This window comes from Colletotrichum scovillei (genome assembly GCF_011075155.1).
Source record: "Colletotrichum scovillei strain TJNH1 chromosome Unknown Contig00002, whole genome shotgun sequence".
In the NCBI taxonomy this organism is placed as follows: domain Eukaryota; kingdom Fungi; phylum Ascomycota; class Sordariomycetes; order Glomerellales; family Glomerellaceae; genus Colletotrichum; species Colletotrichum scovillei.
The window spans coordinates 2,439,309-2,457,437 of NW_023336260.1; the positions used below are offsets into that span (position 1 = coordinate 2,439,309).

Genomic DNA, 18,129 nt, shown 5'->3' on the forward strand with positions numbered 1-18,129 from the left:
GAGATGCCTGTAATTGTCTTGATTTTAATCTCTATCGCAGACCACTGTAAGTATACACCGCATTTGGCCCAGCATACCCATACTCTGGGTCGCATCGTTCTCTTGTGACCGGTTCCAGAAAGATGGATACGAATTCAAAAGAGCCTCTTTTTCCTCAACCCGGCCCTTAAGGCAAGACGTTTTTTATCATTCCGCGTCTAATCGACCATAGACCAAAATATGTACCCCTGGCTACCTTGGTCGCCGTTACTACCAATGCCCCTCATTCACCCTGCCATTGAGGTACCTGCCCGTAAAGTACGTCCATCGTGGACTCCGAGTGCTCCAAGTTCACCGAGTGGCCCGAGTCCTAAGAAGTGCCCTCCATCTCCGCATCCTCATCCACGTCCTTGCCAAACACGTCCTCCATCGTACCGCCCTCGACGCCATCGCCGCCGATATCCTCGTCCGCCGTCGCATTCGTCGCCTCAACGCCTTCCATTGCCCCATCACCGCCCGGTGCGGCAGCAGCACCGTCCTCGTCGTCTTCCTCTTCGTCTTCGTCCATGCCCGCTTCCTCCCACGCTTCCTTGAGACCCCAGCTGACGCCGCTCAGAACAAAACGCTCGCTCGGCAACCTGAGACCCCACTCGTTCTGCGCGACCTTGGGCAGCGCCGTCTTGTTGCGCTCGCGCGCGAGCTCCTGCAGCCAGTCCTTGCTGACGCCGCCGGCACCGCCACCCCCGCGGAACTGGTAGCCCAGCCTGGCGGCGATGGCGAGCTTGACGGCGTTGGCCGTGACGGCGGCATCGCCTGCCGCGCCGGGGATGGAGCCCGCGCCGCCGCCACCTGATGCTTTGCTGCCGGCTTGGGAGGTGTAGGGGTCCGCCGAGAGGTAGATTGCGTCGGAGAGGATGCTCGAGGTGTGGCGGTAGGCGAAGTCGAGGAGGAGGAGGGGCACGCGGGACTCGTACGAGGTGACGCCCTGGGAGGTGAGGAGGAGTTCTATCATGCGGGAGTCGCGGGGTCGCGGGGCCGAGGCGTTGGGGGCTAGAGGGTTTGATGATTGTTGCTGCTGCTGCTGTTGTTGTTGGCCGCCCTGTTGCGCATTTTGTTGTGATGGCTGTGAGGTTTGTTGGGTGGACGAGGACTGGGTCGGTTGGGTTTGGGATGGGGGTTGAGAGCCTGCTGTTGATGTCGTTGCTGTTGCTTGGGTGTTTGGTGCGGTTTGCGAGGCTGAGGCGGCCGAGGAGGGGGGCACGCCGTTGGTTTGCGGGTCAGCGGATTGCGAAGCCATGATAGCGGTGTCGTGTTGTGTTCGTGGCGGCTAGAGTGTTATCTCGTTATGAAGTATCAATGGTGGTTTGATGGCGGGATGGCATATCCCCGTCGGGACACCGTTCGAGGATTAACGATCGTCAACGCGACTAAATAGTAGCTGCTGGTGGTGTGTAGATGGTGCGTGATGTTTGGAAAGTCACCCAGACGAATTGATGTAACTCGTAAAATCGTGTACAAGGCTCGCGGGGGGCCGAATGGGAAGGCGAGGCCGGAAAGTCGGGGGTATCAAGGGTAGGGGAGGTAGTTGGCTAAGGTAGTTGGGTCGCGGAAAGAGCTACCCGCCTGGCGCGTCGAGCGTGAGGACCTGAATTGCCCATCTGCACCCTCACCTCAGCTCCGATTTCTTGACGGGACTTTTGTTGTTCCGATCCATTGCCAGAAACTCGACGCACTGACCACAGCTTAATCCCACATGGACCGGGGTGTCTGACGGGCAAATCGGCAGGGCGTGGATTGGATGACCTCCAAAAACTTGCATGGAGGGGCAATTCTGCTGCGTGGTAATTGTTCTGCCCCACCACCACACCCGCCGATGCAGGACATGGCTAGAGTGGTGGTGTCACACTCTGAGGATTTTTTTACTTTTTAGTGGCGGTTCCCTTTCCCTGAATGAATTGAGTCACAGTGGGTTGTCTGCCGTATCTCGATAAACAAGTGACATTCCACTTTCCTCAATTGATCCTTTTGGCAACTTCATTTCCTATAGTTGCCTCCTTCGTCAACACTACCCTCCCATTGGGCTCTTTTGACTTTCATGCGAGTGTGAGAGAGATAAGAGAGAGAGAGCATACAAGATTACCCCTCCCCCTCATACGTTACACATCCACATCCAACAATATACACACAATAAGAACGGCCATGGAAACAACACTACCCTTCCCCTTCCTTATCAGTGTGGCCGTTCCGCCCGGCCTGGCCAAGCTGGATGGCCTCGACCGCGAGCAAGTCTCGATCCTCGGAGCCCCCTTCTTCGAGGCCAACGACCAGACCCTGGACAAGTTCCACAGCTTTCTGAAGCAGCACAACGCAGAGTTCCGCGGCTACTTTGACGTCACGGGCATCTCAGCAAAGGACGATGTAGTCTCCCTGCTCGATGCCGGCGCCCGCATGGTCTTCGTCTCTCCCGAGAACCTCGCCCAGTACGAGGAGTTCGGATCCCGTGTGGGCTCCATTCTCACCACCGACGATGTCACGACGAAGCCCGCCTCCAAGCACGCCGTCCTCGTCAAGGACTTTGATCCTACCCTCTGCAACCTGGGCTCCTTCATCGAGCACTGCAAGGTGGAGAAGCTCCCGAACCTGTTTATCAAGCCTGTGCCCGAGAGCAACCTCGAGCACTTTGTCGATATCGCCAAGCAATGCAACGCCATCCCGGTTCTGCCGTCTGACGGCCTGACGGCCAGCAAGGACGAGTCCAAGAAGCTCCCCCTTTCCAAGCTCATTGCTTCATTCTGGAAGTCGGACCGGCCGGATGGCCTGATCCCCACCGTCGTGTGCGACGAGTCTGGCACCGCAATGGGCCTCGCCTACAGCAGTGCAGAGAGCGTCGGAGAGGCCCTGCGGACCAGGGCTGGCGTCTACCAGAGCCGCAAGCGTGGTCTCTGGGTGAAGGGTGCCACGTCCGGTGACACCCAGGAGCTCGTCCGCATCGCCCTGGACTGTGATAATGACACGCTCAAGTTCGTCGTCAAGCAGACTGGCGGTTTCTGCCACCTGGATCAGCACGGCTGCTTCGGTGACCTGAACGGCATCCCTAGACTCGAAAAGACATTGCAGTCTCGCAAGAAGTCCGCGCCCGCGGGCTCTTACACTGCTCGCTTGTTCTCTGACGAGAAGCTTCTGCGAGCCAAGATTATGGAAGAGGCCGAGGAGCTCTGCGACGCAAAGACTCCCCAAGATGTTGCCTTCGAGGCTGCCGACTTGATTTACTTTGCTCTCACAAAGGCTGTCAGCGCCGGCGTAAGCCTCGCTGACATTGAGAGAAACTTGGATGCCAAGGCATTCAAGGTCAAGAGGAGGACGGGAGATGCCAAGGGCAAGTGGGCCGAGAAGGAGGGCATCAAGACTACCACAACACCTGCCCCCGCAGCGGCGCCGGCACCGGCACCGGCAGCAAAGGCTGAGAAGTCTGAGAGAATTTCGATGCGCCGCTTCGATTTGTCCAACTCTTCCGCCGCTGAGATTGACGAGGTGCTGAAGCGCCCGTCACAGAAGTCCCCCGACGCTATCCTGAACATCGTCAGGCCCATCATTGACGAGGTTCGCAACGGAGGCGACAAGGCTGTTCTGTCCTACACCCACAAGTTCGAGAAGGCGACATCACTCACCTCCCCTGTGCTCAAGGCTCCCTTCCCCAAGGAGGCCATGCAGCTCTCTCCTGAATCTACCAAGGCGATTGACATCTCCTTTGAGAACATTCGCAAGTTCCACGCCGCTCAGAAGGAGGACAAGCCCCTGAAGGTCGAGACCATGCCTGGCGTGGTTTGCAGCCGCTTCTCTCGACCCATCGAGAGGGTTGGTCTCTACGTCCCTGGTGGCACTGCCGTTCTCCCTTCTACTGCCCTCATGCTCGGTGTCCCCGCCATGGTCGCCGGCTGCCAAAAGATCGTCTTCGCCTCGCCTCCCCGCGCCGACGGTAGCCTCACCCCTGAGATTGTCTACGTCGCCCACAAGGTCGGCGCCGAGAGCATCGTCCTCGCTGGAGGTGCTCAGGCCGTCGCCGCCATGGCGTACGGCACCGAGAGCGTGACAAAGGTCGATAAGATCCTCGGACCCGGAAACCAATTCGTCACGGCGGCCAAGATGTACGTCAGCAACGACACCAACGCCGGCGTCAGCATCGACATGCCGGCCGGCCCCTCCGAGGTTCTCGTCATCGCCGACAAGGACTCCAACCCCGCCTTTGTCGCGTCCGACCTGCTGTCACAGGCCGAGCACGGCGTCGATAGTCAAGTCATCCTCATTGCCATTGATCTGAACGAGCAGCAGCTCCAGGCCATCGAGGATGAGCTGCACAACCAGGCCATGGCCCTGCCCCGTGTCGACATTGTCCGCGGCGCCATTGCCCACTCAGTCACCATTCAGGTCAAGACCGTGGACGAGGCCATGCGCATCAGCAACGACTACGCGCCCGAGCACTTGATCCTTCAGATCAACGATGCCGAAAAGGTGACGGAGAAGGTCATGAACGCCGGCTCCGTCTTCATCGGCGAGTGGACCCCCGAGAGTGTCGGCGACTACTCTGCTGGCGTCAACCACTCTCTGCGTAAGTCCTACCCACGTCAACGATGAAAGATATTCCATGACTGACCGATGACTCCAGCGACCTACGGATACGCCAAGCAGTACTCTGGCGTTAACCTCGCCTCCTTTGTGAAGCACATCACCAGCTCCAACCTGACGGCCGAGGGCCTGCGCAACGTCGGCGAGTCCGTCATGCAGCTCGCCAAGACGGAGGCTCTCGAGGCTCACCGCAGAGCCGTCGAGATCCGCATCGACCACATGAACCGTAAATAGGTGCTTTCGGTTTTTGACGTTGACCACCAAAAAGAAAAGTCAAGATTATTGGATGAATGGCAAGGGGGGTTTAATGATTTTATGTAGTTATACCAAAAATGTCATTGGACATGTAGAGAAAAGACAAACCTTCTTATATTGGAATTCAATGCTGAGCATGTTCGTGACCTATTTTGTCTCTGAGATGGTGACAAGTATTTCAGACCGCACTCAGCCCGCATAGCCATCAACGTTCTTTTGCACCCATCCCATCCCAACGTACACGTCGAAGACTCATTAGAAGACGGCCATGATGTAGCAGGATACGACTCGGAGCTACGTATCTTCAGAAAGACCTGACACCTGTCTATTTACTACCATTGCAGCAAGGTCTTGCTAAGTGAGAGCCCCCTAGGCATGAACACTGCCTCTACAACAGCACAACTAATCAGATGACGGTATTTAGAGGTAGAACAGCTTCCCGATCTCGGTCCGACCTCACCCTGTCGACCTACGAGCTTGATCCAGGGACGAGGAAAAGATGAGTTTACTTCTAGCTGGAACTTTCTACCGCCGCTGGAGAAGGCGATGTCGGGACTCTCAAACGTGGCTTAATCTTCTCTTTCGGCTTCCCCCGGGGTGTTCATCCTTCCTTGCCTTGGCCATTTAGTGACGAATCAGGGTTCCTGTCATTTCGAGTTCATTTGATGGACCCAGTCAAGACCGTCAGGACTAACTACAACGTCCGCTGGGTCCCGTCTTCTACTATTCATCTCAACGCAGATACAAACGCTGAGACGGAAGCGGCAATGCTGCCAAGGGGTCTCCTCACAATGGAAAGCAGGGGTGCAATCGAGGTTTAGGCCTCGTCACCTTATGCTCAGCAATTCTCAAATCGAGTCCAGATTTGAACCAAACATGGTAGATGCTTACAAAAGTACATAGTAAAATTAGGTCGTCAAGGTGCTAAGCTTGCGGTTGTCACAGACATATGAACAAGGGAAGTCTTTATGATACACTAGCCTGCCTGTAACGGTATCTCATACACTCTATACCCTAATCTCCCCGGAAATCGCCAAAAACCACACATTTAGTACTTGGGCTTCATCGTGGCCCTGAGTCTGGAGTAGTCAAAGAGACCCTCGATGCTTCCGACGGCGGAGATGGCAATGTCCTGATCCCAAAGCTTCCTGCTGGCAAAGTCCATAACGTCCTTCTCGGTGATGGCGTCGATGGTGCGCTCAATCTCGGCGGGGCTGGCGCGGCGGCCGGTGGTGACGAGCTGGCGACCAATGTCCTCAGCAATGGCGGTGGTGCCGTCAAGGGAGAGGAGAATGGAGGCCTTGAGCTGAGCCTTGGCGCGCTCGGTCTCGGCCTCACTGACGTTGCGGGCAAGGCGCATCCACTCGCGCTGGGCGAAGTAGACGAGATCGTCGATGCGGTCGTGCTTGTCGGTGACGAGGTAGATACCCCAGAGACTAGCATGTGTTAGCAATTTTCTCCTCCTTACTGCATGGACGTTACTTACCCAGTGTCGCTGTAGCTGGTGGAGAAGCTCATGAAGCTGTTGGCAATATCGTGCTTGTGAACGAAACCGCTGAGCTTGCTGCCCTGGTGAGCGGCGTTACCGATAGCCTTGTCGTAGTTGCCGACAATGGCCTGGGCGACGAGGGCGGTGTAGTAGTCGTCGTCGTTCCAGCTGACACCCTCAACGGCAATGGCGATGTTGGCGGTGGGGATGTTGTCGTCACGGACACGGACATCAGATCCGATGAAGTCGGCCTTCTGCTTGGACAGGAGGTAGGCCGAGGTCTGGGGGCCGGAAGTCGGGAGGCCGCTGAAGTTCTTCTCGGCGAGCTCAACGAGCTTCTCGTGGGGGATACCACCAGCGCCAACAAGAACCATGCGGTCGGCAGTGTAGTTGTTCTTGATGTAGTTGGTGAGCTCGGTGCGGGTGATGTCACGGATGTTCTCGCGGGGACCAAGGATGGTGCGGCCAAGGGGCTGGTGCTGGAAGGCGGTAGCGTGAAGGTGGTCAAAGACGACCTCCTCCATCTGCTTCTCGACCTCCTCGGACTCGCGGAGAATGACATCGCGCTCACGCTCGATGGCGGACTCCTCGAGCTTGGAGTTTTGGAGAATGTCGGCAAGAATGTCGACGGTCTGGGGAACGTCGGAGTTGAAGGCCTTGGCGAAGTAGACGGTGTTTTCGCGCTGTTTCAATGTCAATGGGAGGAAATTTTGATGATTTCGGTCGACGGGAACGAACCGAGGTGTAGGCGTTCAAGTGACCACCCATGTTCTCGATCTCGAGCTCGAGCTGCTGCTGCGTCCGGTTTGTGGTGCCCTAAATATTCGCATCAGCAGGTGTGTCTCATCGCATCGTCGTCACTATTTGACCTACCTTGAAGGCAAGGTGCTCGAGGAAGTGTGCGGTGCCATTGGTCTCGTCGGTCTCAGCCCTTGAGCCGGCGTCAATCCACACGCCGACGGTCGAAGTCTGGGCGAAGGGCGAGTAGTCGGTGGCGACCTAAATTTCAATTGTCAGATGCAATTCGCGACGCGTTTTTGGAGGCCAATTGAGCCATAGAGCGGATGGGTGGATTGGGATTGCATACCGTCAGTCCATTCTTCAATGTTGTCGTCTGAGTCTTGCCGAAGGGGGTGTTGGAAGGCGTGGCGAAGCCCCGGGTAATTGGGCTCGCTCTGGAAAGAGCAGCCCGGCTTCGCAGCCCCTGCGAGAGGTTCAAAGCTAGTCTCCGGGACGCCATGGCGGAGTTGTGGAGGATGGGGAGTGATATGAGGTGTTTGATGAAATCTTTCGATGAGGTTTCGGCTCAGAAAGCTTTCGCCTTTCGAAAGGCTGTGTGTGCCTTGGAATCGAGGCGCGAAATCGGCTTCCGGAATGCCCCGGCCCAGCAACTGGAGCCAATCAGAGGAGGTACGTAACTAATCTGAGGCCCCAGTATCCTGGCACCACCAGATCCACCGTGTGTTCAATCTATCTTTTATTTTGTCATTGACTTATTTTCCCCGGAAGCAGCTGAAAAACAATTGCGAGGAACTAGCTTACACTGACTTAGAGAACTTGATTGAGCCTGCCTTCGTGGTATCTTACACATCAATCCTTGTCTTGTTTGGAATTTACGCTTCATGGCGCAAAGTTGTCCCTTTTCAATCGATGAATCATTCTCCTTTCCATTTTGTCCGCAAATGCCAATTGGCCAATTAAGCGGATCCTGCCCTGTGCCAGGCGACAGCCGCTCTTGCGTCAAGTTCCCAGTCGTGCAGCTGAGACCTTTAGGATGAGCTGTTAGTGCAGCAGGTCGGTCACAGGACTGCCTTTTTGACTTCACTGCATATGCCAGTCTCACAGACTCCTACATAGGATGAAAGCATGTTACAGCACTTCAACTTGGGCGACTGAGCAAAAGCCTCTTACCTTTCCTCACTTCAGTCGCCATCAATAATACATTCATCAACCATTGCTTCGTCACTTGCACGCTTTCCTTGTAGTTCGTACCCTTATGACATCAAGATGCCATCAGACAATTACAACTTTGCCGAAGTCTTTCAGTCTCTCTTCGTCTCAAAGCAAAAACCAGCCCCAGAAATCATCGCCGATACCATGAAGGCCGTCATCCAGAGCTACCCACCTCTTGGGCAGTATACGCAGGTCTCCAATGGTGGTCTTCCGATCACCGCAGTTCTAGAGATACCTGCTTCACGTGCGGGCGAGTCCTGGGAAGTTGCGGTGTGGCACTCGAGTGATGGAGCCGACTGGACCGAGACTGCTCTTGCTCGCATCGCCGACGAAGACGCTCCGACGACCTTGCAAGCTGTCCCAGATGATGTACGACGGTTCTTTTATTCCGCTCCTGTTCCTTTCAAATCATCGTTCCAGTTCACACTCAAGTTCCGACACTCGTCAGACGAGCCATGGAGATGGACTCGCGATGAGCTAGGCGTTGGTGATGGCACTGTGGTGCTCAACTCGAGGCCCATTCTTGAGACTGTTTCCGAAAGCATTGATGACGTCGTGTCTGATTTGAATCCTGCATGGAAAGTGAAGCCAATGATGAGCCAGTGTCCCGGAACTCGGCTGTGGTCACTTGAAGCTACTATAGATGCCGTTGAGGGAGATGAGTCGAAGTTTGCCGACATCTCGTTGGGCGTGCCTTGGGGAGGGTTTCTGAGGTATGTCTGATCTTTAGAAGTCCAACCACCATCAGGATCAGAAATGTCTTGAGGACTCACTTCCCTCTGTTCTAAATTCATCTAGCGGAGTGGGATGCTGACAAGAATAGGTGGTTTGCGCTTATCCGTATTTGGACGCCGTGGCTGGCCCCTCGCCATGGAAAAGACTCATTTCATCTTGACAAAGATGGCGTCCTATGCTCATTTTTGAATTCCGAGGGCAAACATCTTGTCTTCCTCGCAGTAAGCGGAGGCAACCATGTTCTGCCCGTTTTCCGCCATGGCGAGTCCGGGCAATTGTCTGTTCACGTGCGTCGCTAGACCCATCCTGCTCGATGAGTATAATGCTTACTGGTCATAGGCCCGTAATGATAGTACAAAGCCAGAACCTGCTACCATCTTGGTCGGAACAGGAGACAACTTTGAGAGCGCAAATGCCTGTGTAATGTATCAAGCTAGACAGTACATTCTTCAAGAGAAGAAGGCCAGTGATGAGCTGTTGGCCGAAATGAAGGCTATTGAGGAAGGGGTCAAACCAGAGTGGATGGAGAACTGGTATGATGGACTCGGATACTGTAAGTTTGTGACGATTCACATCATCAACTCACCCTAACCCCCTGATGTATGCTAACGCGCTTCATAGGCACCTGGAATGCTCTTGGGCAACGCCTCACAGACGAAAAGGTCTTTAACGCTGTCGACAAGCTAGCCGAGAATGATATCAAGGTCTCCAGCCTCATCATTGATGACAACTGGCAGACAATCGACTACAGAGGGCACGGCCAGTTTCAGCATGGTTGGTGTGAGTTCGAAGCTGAACCGAAAGCTTTCCCTCAGGGCTTGAAGGCCACAGTGGCGCACATTCGCCAGAAACATCCGCATATCCAGCACATTGCCGTCTGGCACGCTCTTCTAGGTCAGTCGTCTTGTTGCATTTCAAAGCACAGAACATGCTGACTGTATCAGGATATTGGGCGGGCATTTCACCGGACGGAAAGATTGCTCAAGAGTACAAGACGATAGAAGTGATCCGGGAGGATGCCGAGCGACGAAACCTACCACTCGGAGGCAAGATGACCGTAGTCGACAAAGACGACGTCGACAGGTTTTATAACGACTTTTATAAGTTCCTCGTTGACTGTGGTATCGACGGCGTGAAGACGGACGCCCAATTCATGACTGACACCTGGGTCTCAGCCAGCGCACGCCGCGAGCTCATCGACGCTTACCTAGATGCTTGGACCATATCCTCCCTCCGGCACTTCAGCATCAAGGCTATCTCCTGCATGTCGCAGACGCCGCAGATCATGTTCTACAACCAGATGCCCCGGCACAAGCCGGCGATCCTCTGCCGCAACTCGGACGACTTCTTCCCCGAAATCCCAGCCTCCCACCCCTGGCACGTCTGGACAAACGCCCACAACAGTCTCTTCACGCAGCACCTCAACATCCTGCCCGACTGGGACATGTTCCAGACCGTCCACGACTACTCGGGCTTCCACGCCGCGGCACGCTGCGTCAGCGGAGGGCCCATCTACATCACCGACGTGCCCGGGCAGTACGATCTGAACCTCATCAAGCAGATGACGGGCCCCACGATCCGCGGCAAGACCGTCATCTTCCGGCCCAGCGTCGTCGGCAAGACCATCGACCCCTACACGGGCTACGACGACGACGGTCTGCTCAAGATTGGCAGCTACCACGGCGCCGCCGTCACGGGCACCCCGATTCTCGGCGTCTTCAACATCTCCGCGCGCGCCCTGACGGAGATCATCCCGCTCGCCGCCGCATTCTCCGGCGTCCTGCCCTCCATGCGCTACGTCGTCCGCGCGCACTCGTCGGGCAAGGTTAGCAAGCCCGTGTCCTCCGGCTCGGCCGCGTCTTCGCTGACGGTGTCGCTGGACGTGCGCGGATACGACATTTTCACCGCCTACCCGCTCTCCGGGTTCGACAGCGAGACCAAGGGCAAGGTGTGGACAGCCAACCTGGGTCTGGTGGGCAAGATGACTGGCGCGGCCGCCATACTCAACAGCGACTTTATGCTGCGGCACGATGGCAAGGTCGAGCTAAAGACTCGTCTCAAGGCGCTCGGCGTTTTTGGTAAGTACTTGGTGGTGATGTTTTCCTAGAAGGCATAAGAACAAATGCTGACGAGACAAAAACAACAGGTCTGTACATCTCGAAGCTACCAGAGTTGACAATCGAGGATGACTTCCTTGTCACCATCCAGAACTCTGTGATCCCGGTCCACACGGTGTCCCTCAGCAAGGACCACGATTGCGTCCTGGAAATCGACATTGAGAAGGCGTGGCAGGAGATGGGTCTTCACCCTGGCTGGGGCAACGAGGTCGAGATGACGGTTGTGTTTGCTATTGATCACGAGGAGGCCCAGGAAGTGTAGATGCCCGGGCTGTTTGATATTAAAACTACCCCCTACTTCTAAAGATCATCAATCAAGCTGAAGTAAAACATCCATCTGGTTCAAGGTTATTCCGTTCGGATGAGGATCCCCATACAACGTCGTATCAAAACTACCAAGCACGCTCACCTTCACTGCTTCTTCTCCTTGGGCTGAATCCCCAACTTCTTCGCCTCAAAAGCAACCGTATCAGCAATATCCTCCCTCAAACTCCTGCTCTCCGCCTCCCACCCAAAATATTTGCGCGCCCTCTCCGCCTTGCTCTTGGAATTGAACCCCCACGTCGCGTTCGCCTTGCCATCGCTCTGCAGCACCTCCTTCATCGTAGTCTCCTTGGTCAACGCCGCCGGCAGGAACCCCTGCTTGAACGCCTCCTCCGCAACCCACCCGGCAACCTCGCGCCACGCGTGCGTCCCGCTCTCGACAAAGTAATACGCCCGCGGGCCCAGAATCTCCGGGTCGGCGTTCTTGGACGCGTCCTGCGTCGCCTCCGCGAGCTTGACAAAAAGCCGCGAGAGGTCGTGCACGTGGACGTTGTCCCACTCGGCCTTGCCAGGCGCCACGATGGGCGCGAAGCCCTTTTCCAGCGTGGCCTGCGCGAGGGAGGGCACCTGGATCGAGCGCTGGTTCGTCGGGCCGCGGCCGCGGCCGTAGATTGTGGGCGGGCCGACGATGGCGGTGCGGACGCTGGGGGAGTTGCTACCGAGGACAATCTTGTCAATGTCGCGGTGGATGGCGTCGTCGGGGAGGGAGAGGATGCGGTCAATGTCGCGGATGTCGTGGTAGTCCTGGTCTGGGAGGGGGGCCTCGCCGTAGCGTTTGTTCCTCATGTCGTACTGTGGTTGGGGTGTTAGTGGCCACTCGCTCAGATATTGGAAGAAGAAGAATCTCTCTCTCTCTCTGTATGTGTCTCACCCATTGCAGGATACCGGTACCCGAGATGTGAAGCCAGAAGCCCGGCTTCTCAGGCGTATGGCCCTCTGCCAGCCCCTTTGCGATGGCCTTTGCGGATGGCTCATCATCAGCAGACCCAGCGGTGTCTAAGTCCCTCAATGTTAGCCTCTCATCCCATCTCATTTTCGCTCCTCAGTCAAGGACACTTTTCGTGAAATATGTTGAAGAGAGAAGTTTGAACGGACGGCACATACGAATAACTATATCAGCAGCAGCCGCCTCCTTCTCGATTACGCTCGCGTCCTCCAAACCGCCGAGTACTATGCGAACCTTGGGATACGCCTTCTTCACGGGAGCAGCACGCTCTTCATTGCGCACGAGGAGGGCGTATTCGTATTCCGGATGTTTCTCGTAAAGGGCGTAAAAGGCGTCGCCGCCAATGTAGCCTGACCACTCGTGTTAGCAAGAAGATCAAATAGATCGCTGGCCTCGGACATTTGCATGTCGGGAATGAAGGTCACTTCGTACCTGTGACACCCGTCCTGATTTATACATTAGCTATGGGATTTTTGAGAGAGCATGGACACTATGGGCATGCTCACAGAAAGATTTTGACAGTCATGTTAGATGGTTCGTCAATTTAGCAATATCTGTGTCTGATGAAAAGGATCCAATATGTCGAAAGGCAGTAAGATGATGCAAAAAAAGAAGGTCTACAAATATGAAGAAGTATGCCCGTCTCGTACTTATAAACTCCAAGCAACCCCGCCTCCATTGGACGTTGTTCCTCTGAGAGTTAAGACAGCTTATTAATTCCACGCGGAAACCGCTTAGCAACCACGTTCCGCGCAACGCACGCCGTGGCTCCCCCCAACAAGACAGCTATCCCAATTCGGTGACAATCAAGTACGATCTCAACATGGATGTCTAGAAACTTGGGAGACTACCCGCTCGTGCCCGCCTAGCTGCCGTTCTCGCGTGTAGAAATGCAGTGGGGTCATCCCGAACAACTGTACCTAGAAGCAATTGAGGGGTTGCGGTCGACAGGTTGTGACATCATGGATCAGCACGCCTTTTTTCTCTCTCCCCTATCTGATGGCGCCTTCGTCCCGCCTCTTTGTTTGCTGCTTACACTGCGAGCTGGTTGGAGCTTGCCAATCTCGTAGTGGTTGTGTTGTATTGTGCTGGTAGATCCGGGTTGACGATCCGCGGAATGGTCTGGTTCATCGGGCCCCCGCTTCTCTTGCTGCCCGCATGGGGGCATCGCCAAAGGGACTCGCTGTCTCAGAAGGAGACTTCGTCAGCGTGGAAGGCAAGTGTGAATCCTACCAGAGAGATATAGATAGGATCTTGGAGTGGAATCGGGTGTCACTTACCCTAAAGAGCTTCTTAAGTAAGTCGCCGGCTCAGTATATAAGGTAGGTCAGGTACTGACAATGAACTGAGGTCATTCTCGGAATCTCAGGCATTTCGCGTAGTATCAATTTGACTCACAAAGTATCCTTGGATACTGCTCTTATCTTCTCAGCCTAGCTTGCAGGTGTTTCTGCACAACTTCGCCTTTCCTCCTGATCCGGACGAATCAACCTCAATTTACACGACTTATACGACCCCGCGAACTGGCTGCCGCAGTGTCTCAGACACGCATGTCAAGCATCCAGATGAGAGTGAGCCTTCAAGAGTACCTGCCGGCGACTTCAAAGCACGGAGACTGAGTATGGGCACGTTGGCAAAGTTTTGATGCTGGTGGTTGCTCATCATTATATTTGAGGGCGTTCGCGTTGTTAAGAACTCGAACGCGCCCATTCAACTGCGGATTCTAATCCGAGTCTTTTCATCTCATATCGTCTATGTGTTGTCATCTCTCCAATCAGTTTGCCATCCAACTTTTTGTAACCCAAAACGCCGGCGCGATGTCACTCTCCGCGCGTGTCCTTGTGTAAGGAAATCGAAATCGATCAGATTCCAAGGAAAGAGACCACTTTTCGTCGACCCTTGACACCTGTCTCGGTTGGTATCAAAGCAAGTCATCCGACGGCTTGTATGTATGTACTTTCGAGAGTCCAGGCCGTGCCAAGTTGAATCGGAGACAACAGCCCGCCCATCGAAGATATGTGCTGATCATCGGGCTTGTATGAAGGGCACATACGGCCCACTTCCATACTGTCCTTTATGCGTCTTCGAGGAGGATGACGGTCTTGGTGTCGCCGAGCTTCTCACGGCCGTTCAGACCGGGAATTTCCAAGATGAAGAGATAGCCGACAATCTCACCGCCGAGCTGCTTGATGAGGTCGGCCGCAGCCTTTGCGGAACCACCTATTTCGTGTTAATGGACCTGTACGATCCAGCCTCGGGGGAATGTTGCGCATTTCAGCACAGAGTATGTAGCTTACCAGTAGCAATAATGTCATCGACGACCAGGACCTTCTGGCCAGGCTTGATGGCATCCTGCTGCATCTGGAAGAAGTCGGAGCCGTACTCCTTCTGGTACTCGGCGGTAACGCACGGGCCGGGCAGCTTGCCCTGCTTGCGCACCGGGGCGAAGCCGGTGCCGAGACGGAGGGCCATGCCGGGGCCAAAAAGGAAACCACGGGCGTCGAGACCGACAATGACGTCGGGAAGAGTCGGGAAAGCCTCCTTGACCTGCAACTCAAGGGCATCGCCGAGAGTCTGGTGAACTGTGGGGTCGAGGAAGAGGGGCATGATGTCGACAAAGTCGATTCCCTTGATGGGGAAATCAGCAAAGTGACGCAGAGCGCCCGTGAGCTTCACCTTCCCACTGGCGAGTTCGGAGGAGGCGGCGGAGGCGGCGGCGGGCTGTCGTCCCTGGGCATCTTGAGGGTGGACGGGGTGGGCGGCCAAAGGGTTGATTGTAGCCGCAGAGGCGTCGTTTGAGAGGGGGAGTTGTTCGGAGGACATTGTGAAGAGAGGAGAGGGGAGGAACAGGCGGGTTAAGAAGGTCTTCTGGGCGGATTGGAAAGCAATGATATGAGTCTGTCTGTATCTAGGTTGGCAGAAGAAAATTTTGGGGTCGGATCCCGGAGAGTAGACTGAGTGTGAGCGAGAGAGGAGGGGTGTGGGACACGAACAAGTGGCAGGTGGTAAAAAACGACGGTAAGGTTAGGTTGGCTAGCACGCAAAGGTAGACAAGGTCCTGAGGGTACGTGGAGATTGTATTGGAGCTGCTAAGACAACGGAGTTACTAGGTACCGGTTCCTTATTCTGACCGAGGGGTCATGGAGGGGTGAGGAGGTGTGCGTGTGTGCCAGTGTGTGTAAGGTACTCCGTACCCATCGGGACTGAACTGAGGTGTGTGAGAAAAGAGTGTGGGAAAGAGACTGGCAGGCTAGTCCAGCTCGGCTCGCCGGGGGTGGAGAGTAAGACAAGGCATGAAATCACGAAAGCAGGCTGGCAGACGGCGTGCAGGAAGGTCAATAAGATACCTTAGGTACAGAGAGTATCAACTGTGTATGGTCAGGGGTCATGGAGGTAGCAGAGGCGGGAAGAGAAAAATAAGGAAGAAAAAATCTACTAGGGCGGCTGGGTAGCGTAGACTCCGGAGAGTGGTGAGAGTGAGAGTGAGTGTGAACGCGCGCCATCGATTAGGAAGTGGAGAGTTGTGATACGGGTAGGGTGTCACTACGTGTGGTGCGAAGTGGGCAGGTCGATTGCAACTTGCCCAAGAGTGGTCCGCCGCGAAAATGACAGCGATGAGGGTACATGGCCAAGCTGGTCCAAGGCTTGATAGGAAAAGCTCATTTAAGGCGCTTCGGGATATGCCTTAGATAGGATGGCGAGCGTTCATTATCTTTGCTTTTCCTTTGTCTCTCCTGACTTCCGAGCGCTGCCTGTTGATGCCCTCTCTGTCTCTTCGTTGCCGCCCAACTTGGGAAGCCCATTGTGTTGAAACATACGGCTCAAGCAAGTTCATGTTGACTCGGAGATACCTCAAAAAGGTGCCGTAGTTTCCGCAGATGAGCAACCAATAGATGCTGGGGAGCACTTGATTCCTTTCTGGGCTGTTTCTCGTCTCTTAGGTCGCGCGATATCGTATCTGGCTGTAATAGCAAATGGTAAGCCGGCAACGGCGCAGGTGGGAGGTGGGATGTCTTTCAGCCAAAATTGATTGCCCCTCCATCGCAGCAGCAACGACCCCTCCATATCCCAAGGCAGGGGACCTTGGACCGTGGACGAACGGACCAGGGAGCGCAAGAAGCAGTTCCCCACCATGCCACCACCTCCGAGAAAGGGACCGTGACACAAGCTGTCTCTGTCTCACCCTCGCCAGGCAGCCCAGCACAAACGCCAGGAAGCCTCTGGATGTTGCATGGCACGTTATCACCCGGGCCGTGAATCAATGATAGCGGCATCCCTTGTCTTCTCCTTCTTTTCGTAGGCCTTTCCCTCACCAAGAACGGGCATGCGCATAGACATCATGTCATGGCCCTGAAGGGTGTGAGCTAGTTTTCGGTGAGTAGCTTCGTCAAGCGCTGCAGAGAAACCTGTCTAGGCAGTCTGCAGGTGGACGACATGAACTTTGGTTGTGAATGTGGTTTGCTCTGAAGAGACGAAGTACCAGAACCGGAAGACATTTAGCCTTGGACCAGGGCCCTTGTCTTTTTTCCCTGTCAGACACCGATGAGGAGGAGCGCAGCGATGAATGGCGAATGTGGTGCAGTGTCCTGCATGCGCGTGTAGGTGGTACAAACATGCCGTGCTATTTCATCACCGCAATACCCGTACAGGCCCGTACGGATAGCGCAAGGCAAAGCAGGCATGGCAGGCTGTTCGAAGTTCGAACAACCCGGAGGGCTGTCAACGGTTTGGTTGCACATACAGCTTGCGCCATGGCGAAGTTGCGGCGACGGTGGTTCTCAATACTGCCAGCGAGAATCGCACTGGTACCGATTTATGTGGATCATGCTACCTTCCAGGTTAGTGATTGAAGCTTGAGGATGGTAGGCACTAGGGTCCTGAAGACCCGATGATACCGGAAACATCTCAGCTCGTTTCAAACGTCCGAATTATTGTGCTTTGGGTGAATAGGTCAAGGGTGGATAATAAGAGAGCCGTGAATGTGCTGATGTGGATTAGATGAGCTGTCGATGTGGCAGAGGAGGTCGAGAAGCACGCTCGAGCACACATCGGAAGAGGTACTACCTGATTATGAGGCAAGTAATTTCGTAGGAGAAATAGAGGAAAGGCATAGTACACAGTTGGTAACAATCCTGGAGTGTCGACTTGCATAGGAACGTTCTTGCCTATCTTCCCAGCCCGAGGCATCTACCTTAAGGTAGTGACCTGCCTCATAATATTATCCTCATTCATGACAAGCAGGAACCACCTCAGTACCCAAGGTACCTCGAGGCTCATGGGCTCTTTCCTGCTCCATTTGGTCTCGAGGCAGGTTAGGTAGTCACTGCTGAGGAGCCTTTGCTATCGCTCTTGCCTACGTACACGACTCTTCGAACTTGCTCCTTCAAACGGCCCCCAGCTCAAGTTAAACGGGCCGCTTGAGGCGAACTGCGGCTTACGAGCAGCTATCCCTCCACTCCACCCATTTCCTGAGGTAGAACATACCATTCCTGCTCCTATTTTGCTTCTAGATGCATTCGGCCCATGCATTATTCCTCTTTTCTGCAAAGCCAATTATAGCGTACAGACACTACAAAGTCGACCCGGTGTCTTGGCTGTACATACGGAGCACTTCCTTGGACTGCTAACCTACCTAGCTTCGTCCTCTCCAGCCAAGGGAGTGTACGGCAGCCAACACAAACCTCCACATATCGGGACACTTATACGGC

At 54.9% G+C, this 18,129-nt stretch overlaps 6 protein-coding genes across 6 annotated transcripts; 2 read left to right on the top strand and 4 right to left on the bottom strand.

The window, feature by feature from the left end:
- Window positions 1-7: 7 nt before the first annotated feature.
- HER10_EVM0003966 (transcription initiation factor TFIID subunit 9) lies at window positions 8-1,602 on the bottom strand. Its single transcript, XM_035473626.1, has one exon. The coding sequence runs from the start codon at window positions 1,274-1,276 to the stop codon at window positions 350-352; it is 927 nt and encodes a 308-aa protein (XP_035337091.1). The 5' UTR covers window positions 1,277-1,602; the 3' UTR covers window positions 8-349.
- Window positions 1,603-1,951: 349 nt separating this feature from the next.
- HER10_EVM0011597 (histidine biosynthesis trifunctional protein) lies at window positions 1,952-4,964 on the top strand. The gene is made up of 2 exons (XM_035481025.1): window positions 1,952-4,585; window positions 4,643-4,964. The coding sequence occupies exons 1-2, from the start codon at window positions 2,179-2,181 to the stop codon at window positions 4,834-4,836; spliced, it is 2,601 nt and encodes an 866-aa protein (XP_035337725.1). The 5' UTR covers window positions 1,952-2,178; the 3' UTR covers window positions 4,837-4,964.
- A 750-nt stretch (window positions 4,965-5,714) lies between these two features.
- Window positions 5,715-7,935, bottom strand: HER10_EVM0005364 (mitochondrial-processing peptidase subunit beta). The gene is made up of 5 exons (XM_035474985.1): window positions 7,434-7,935; window positions 7,220-7,345; window positions 7,085-7,162; window positions 6,344-7,029; window positions 5,715-6,293 (listed from the first exon to the last, which is right to left on the bottom strand). The coding sequence occupies exons 1-5, from the start codon at window positions 7,584-7,586 to the stop codon at window positions 5,906-5,908; spliced, it is 1,431 nt and encodes a 476-aa protein (XP_035337201.1). The 5' UTR covers window positions 7,587-7,935; the 3' UTR covers window positions 5,715-5,905.
- Window positions 7,936-8,166: 231 nt separating this feature from the next.
- HER10_EVM0008991 (raffinose synthase Sip1) lies at window positions 8,167-11,815 on the top strand. Its single transcript, XM_035478496.1, has 6 exons — window positions 8,167-9,012; window positions 9,123-9,321; window positions 9,374-9,587; window positions 9,656-9,928; window positions 9,979-11,112; window positions 11,181-11,815. The coding sequence occupies exons 1-6, from the start codon at window positions 8,354-8,356 to the stop codon at window positions 11,411-11,413; spliced, it is 2,712 nt and encodes a 903-aa protein (XP_035337499.1). The 5' UTR covers window positions 8,167-8,353; the 3' UTR covers window positions 11,414-11,815.
- HER10_EVM0006507 (uncharacterized protein) lies at window positions 11,563-13,095 on the bottom strand (the record flags this gene model as incomplete). Its single annotated transcript, XM_035476090.1, has 5 exons — window positions 12,928-13,095; window positions 12,854-12,867; window positions 12,580-12,771; window positions 12,347-12,471; window positions 11,563-12,267 (listed from the first exon to the last, which is right to left on the bottom strand). The coding sequence occupies exons 1-5, from the start codon at window positions 12,945-12,947 to the stop codon at window positions 11,563-11,565; spliced, it is 1,056 nt and encodes a 351-aa protein (XP_035337291.1). The 5' UTR covers window positions 12,948-13,095.
- Window positions 13,096-13,581: 486 nt separating this feature from the next.
- Window positions 13,582-15,648, bottom strand: HER10_EVM0000954 (adenine phosphoribosyltransferase). The gene is made up of 2 exons (XM_035470718.1): window positions 14,719-15,648; window positions 13,582-14,641 (listed from the first exon to the last, which is right to left on the bottom strand). Exons 1-2 carry the CDS (start codon window positions 15,242-15,244, stop codon window positions 14,496-14,498), a joined length of 672 nt encoding a protein of 223 aa, XP_035336847.1. The 5' UTR covers window positions 15,245-15,648; the 3' UTR covers window positions 13,582-14,495.
- Window positions 15,649-18,129: the final 2,481 nt, after the last annotated feature.

What these genes read in the sequence shown, in the direction of transcription:
- HER10_EVM0008991 (XM_035478496.1), top strand. Translation starts at nt 8,354, where the DNA reads ATGCCATCAGACAATTACAACTTTGCCGAAGTCTTTCAGTCTCTCTTC. An exon ending in GTATGATGGACTCGGATACT is followed by an intron (nt 9,588 to 9,655) that starts GTAAGTTTGTGA and finishes CGCGCTTCATAG; the next exon opens with GCACCTGGAATGCTCTTGGG. An exon ending in CGTCTGGCACGCTCTTCTAG is followed by an intron (nt 9,929 to 9,978) that starts GTCAGTCGTCTT and finishes TGACTGTATCAG; the next exon opens with GATATTGGGCGGGCATTTCA.
- HER10_EVM0000954 (XM_035470718.1), bottom strand. Translation starts at nt 15,244, where the DNA reads ATGTCCTCCGAACAACTCCCCCTCTCAAACGACGCCTCTGCGGCTACA. An exon ending in CGATGACATTATTGCTACTG is followed by an intron (nt 14,642 to 14,718) that starts GTAAGCTACATA and finishes AACACGAAATAG; the next exon opens with GTGGTTCCGCAAAGGCTGCG.
- HER10_EVM0005364 (XM_035474985.1), bottom strand. Translation starts at nt 7,586, where the DNA reads ATGGCGTCCCGGAGACTAGCTTTGAACCTCTCGCAGGGGCTGCGAAGC. An exon ending in TCGAGCACCTTGCCTTCAAG is followed by an intron (nt 7,163 to 7,219) that starts GTAGGTCAAATA and finishes GCGAATATTTAG; the next exon opens with GGCACCACAAACCGGACGCA. An exon ending in ACTTGAACGCCTACACCTCG is followed by an intron (nt 7,030 to 7,084) that starts GTTCGTTCCCGT and finishes ACATTGAAACAG; the next exon opens with CGCGAAAACACCGTCTACTT.
- HER10_EVM0011597 (XM_035481025.1), top strand. Translation starts at nt 2,179, where the DNA reads ATGGAAACAACACTACCCTTCCCCTTCCTTATCAGTGTGGCCGTTCCG. An exon ending in TGGCGTCAACCACTCTCTGC is followed by an intron (nt 4,586 to 4,642) that starts GTAAGTCCTACC and finishes CGATGACTCCAG; the next exon opens with CGACCTACGGATACGCCAAG.
- HER10_EVM0003966 (XM_035473626.1), bottom strand. Translation starts at nt 1,276, where the DNA reads ATGGCTTCGCAATCCGCTGACCCGCAAACCAACGGCGTGCCCCCCTCC.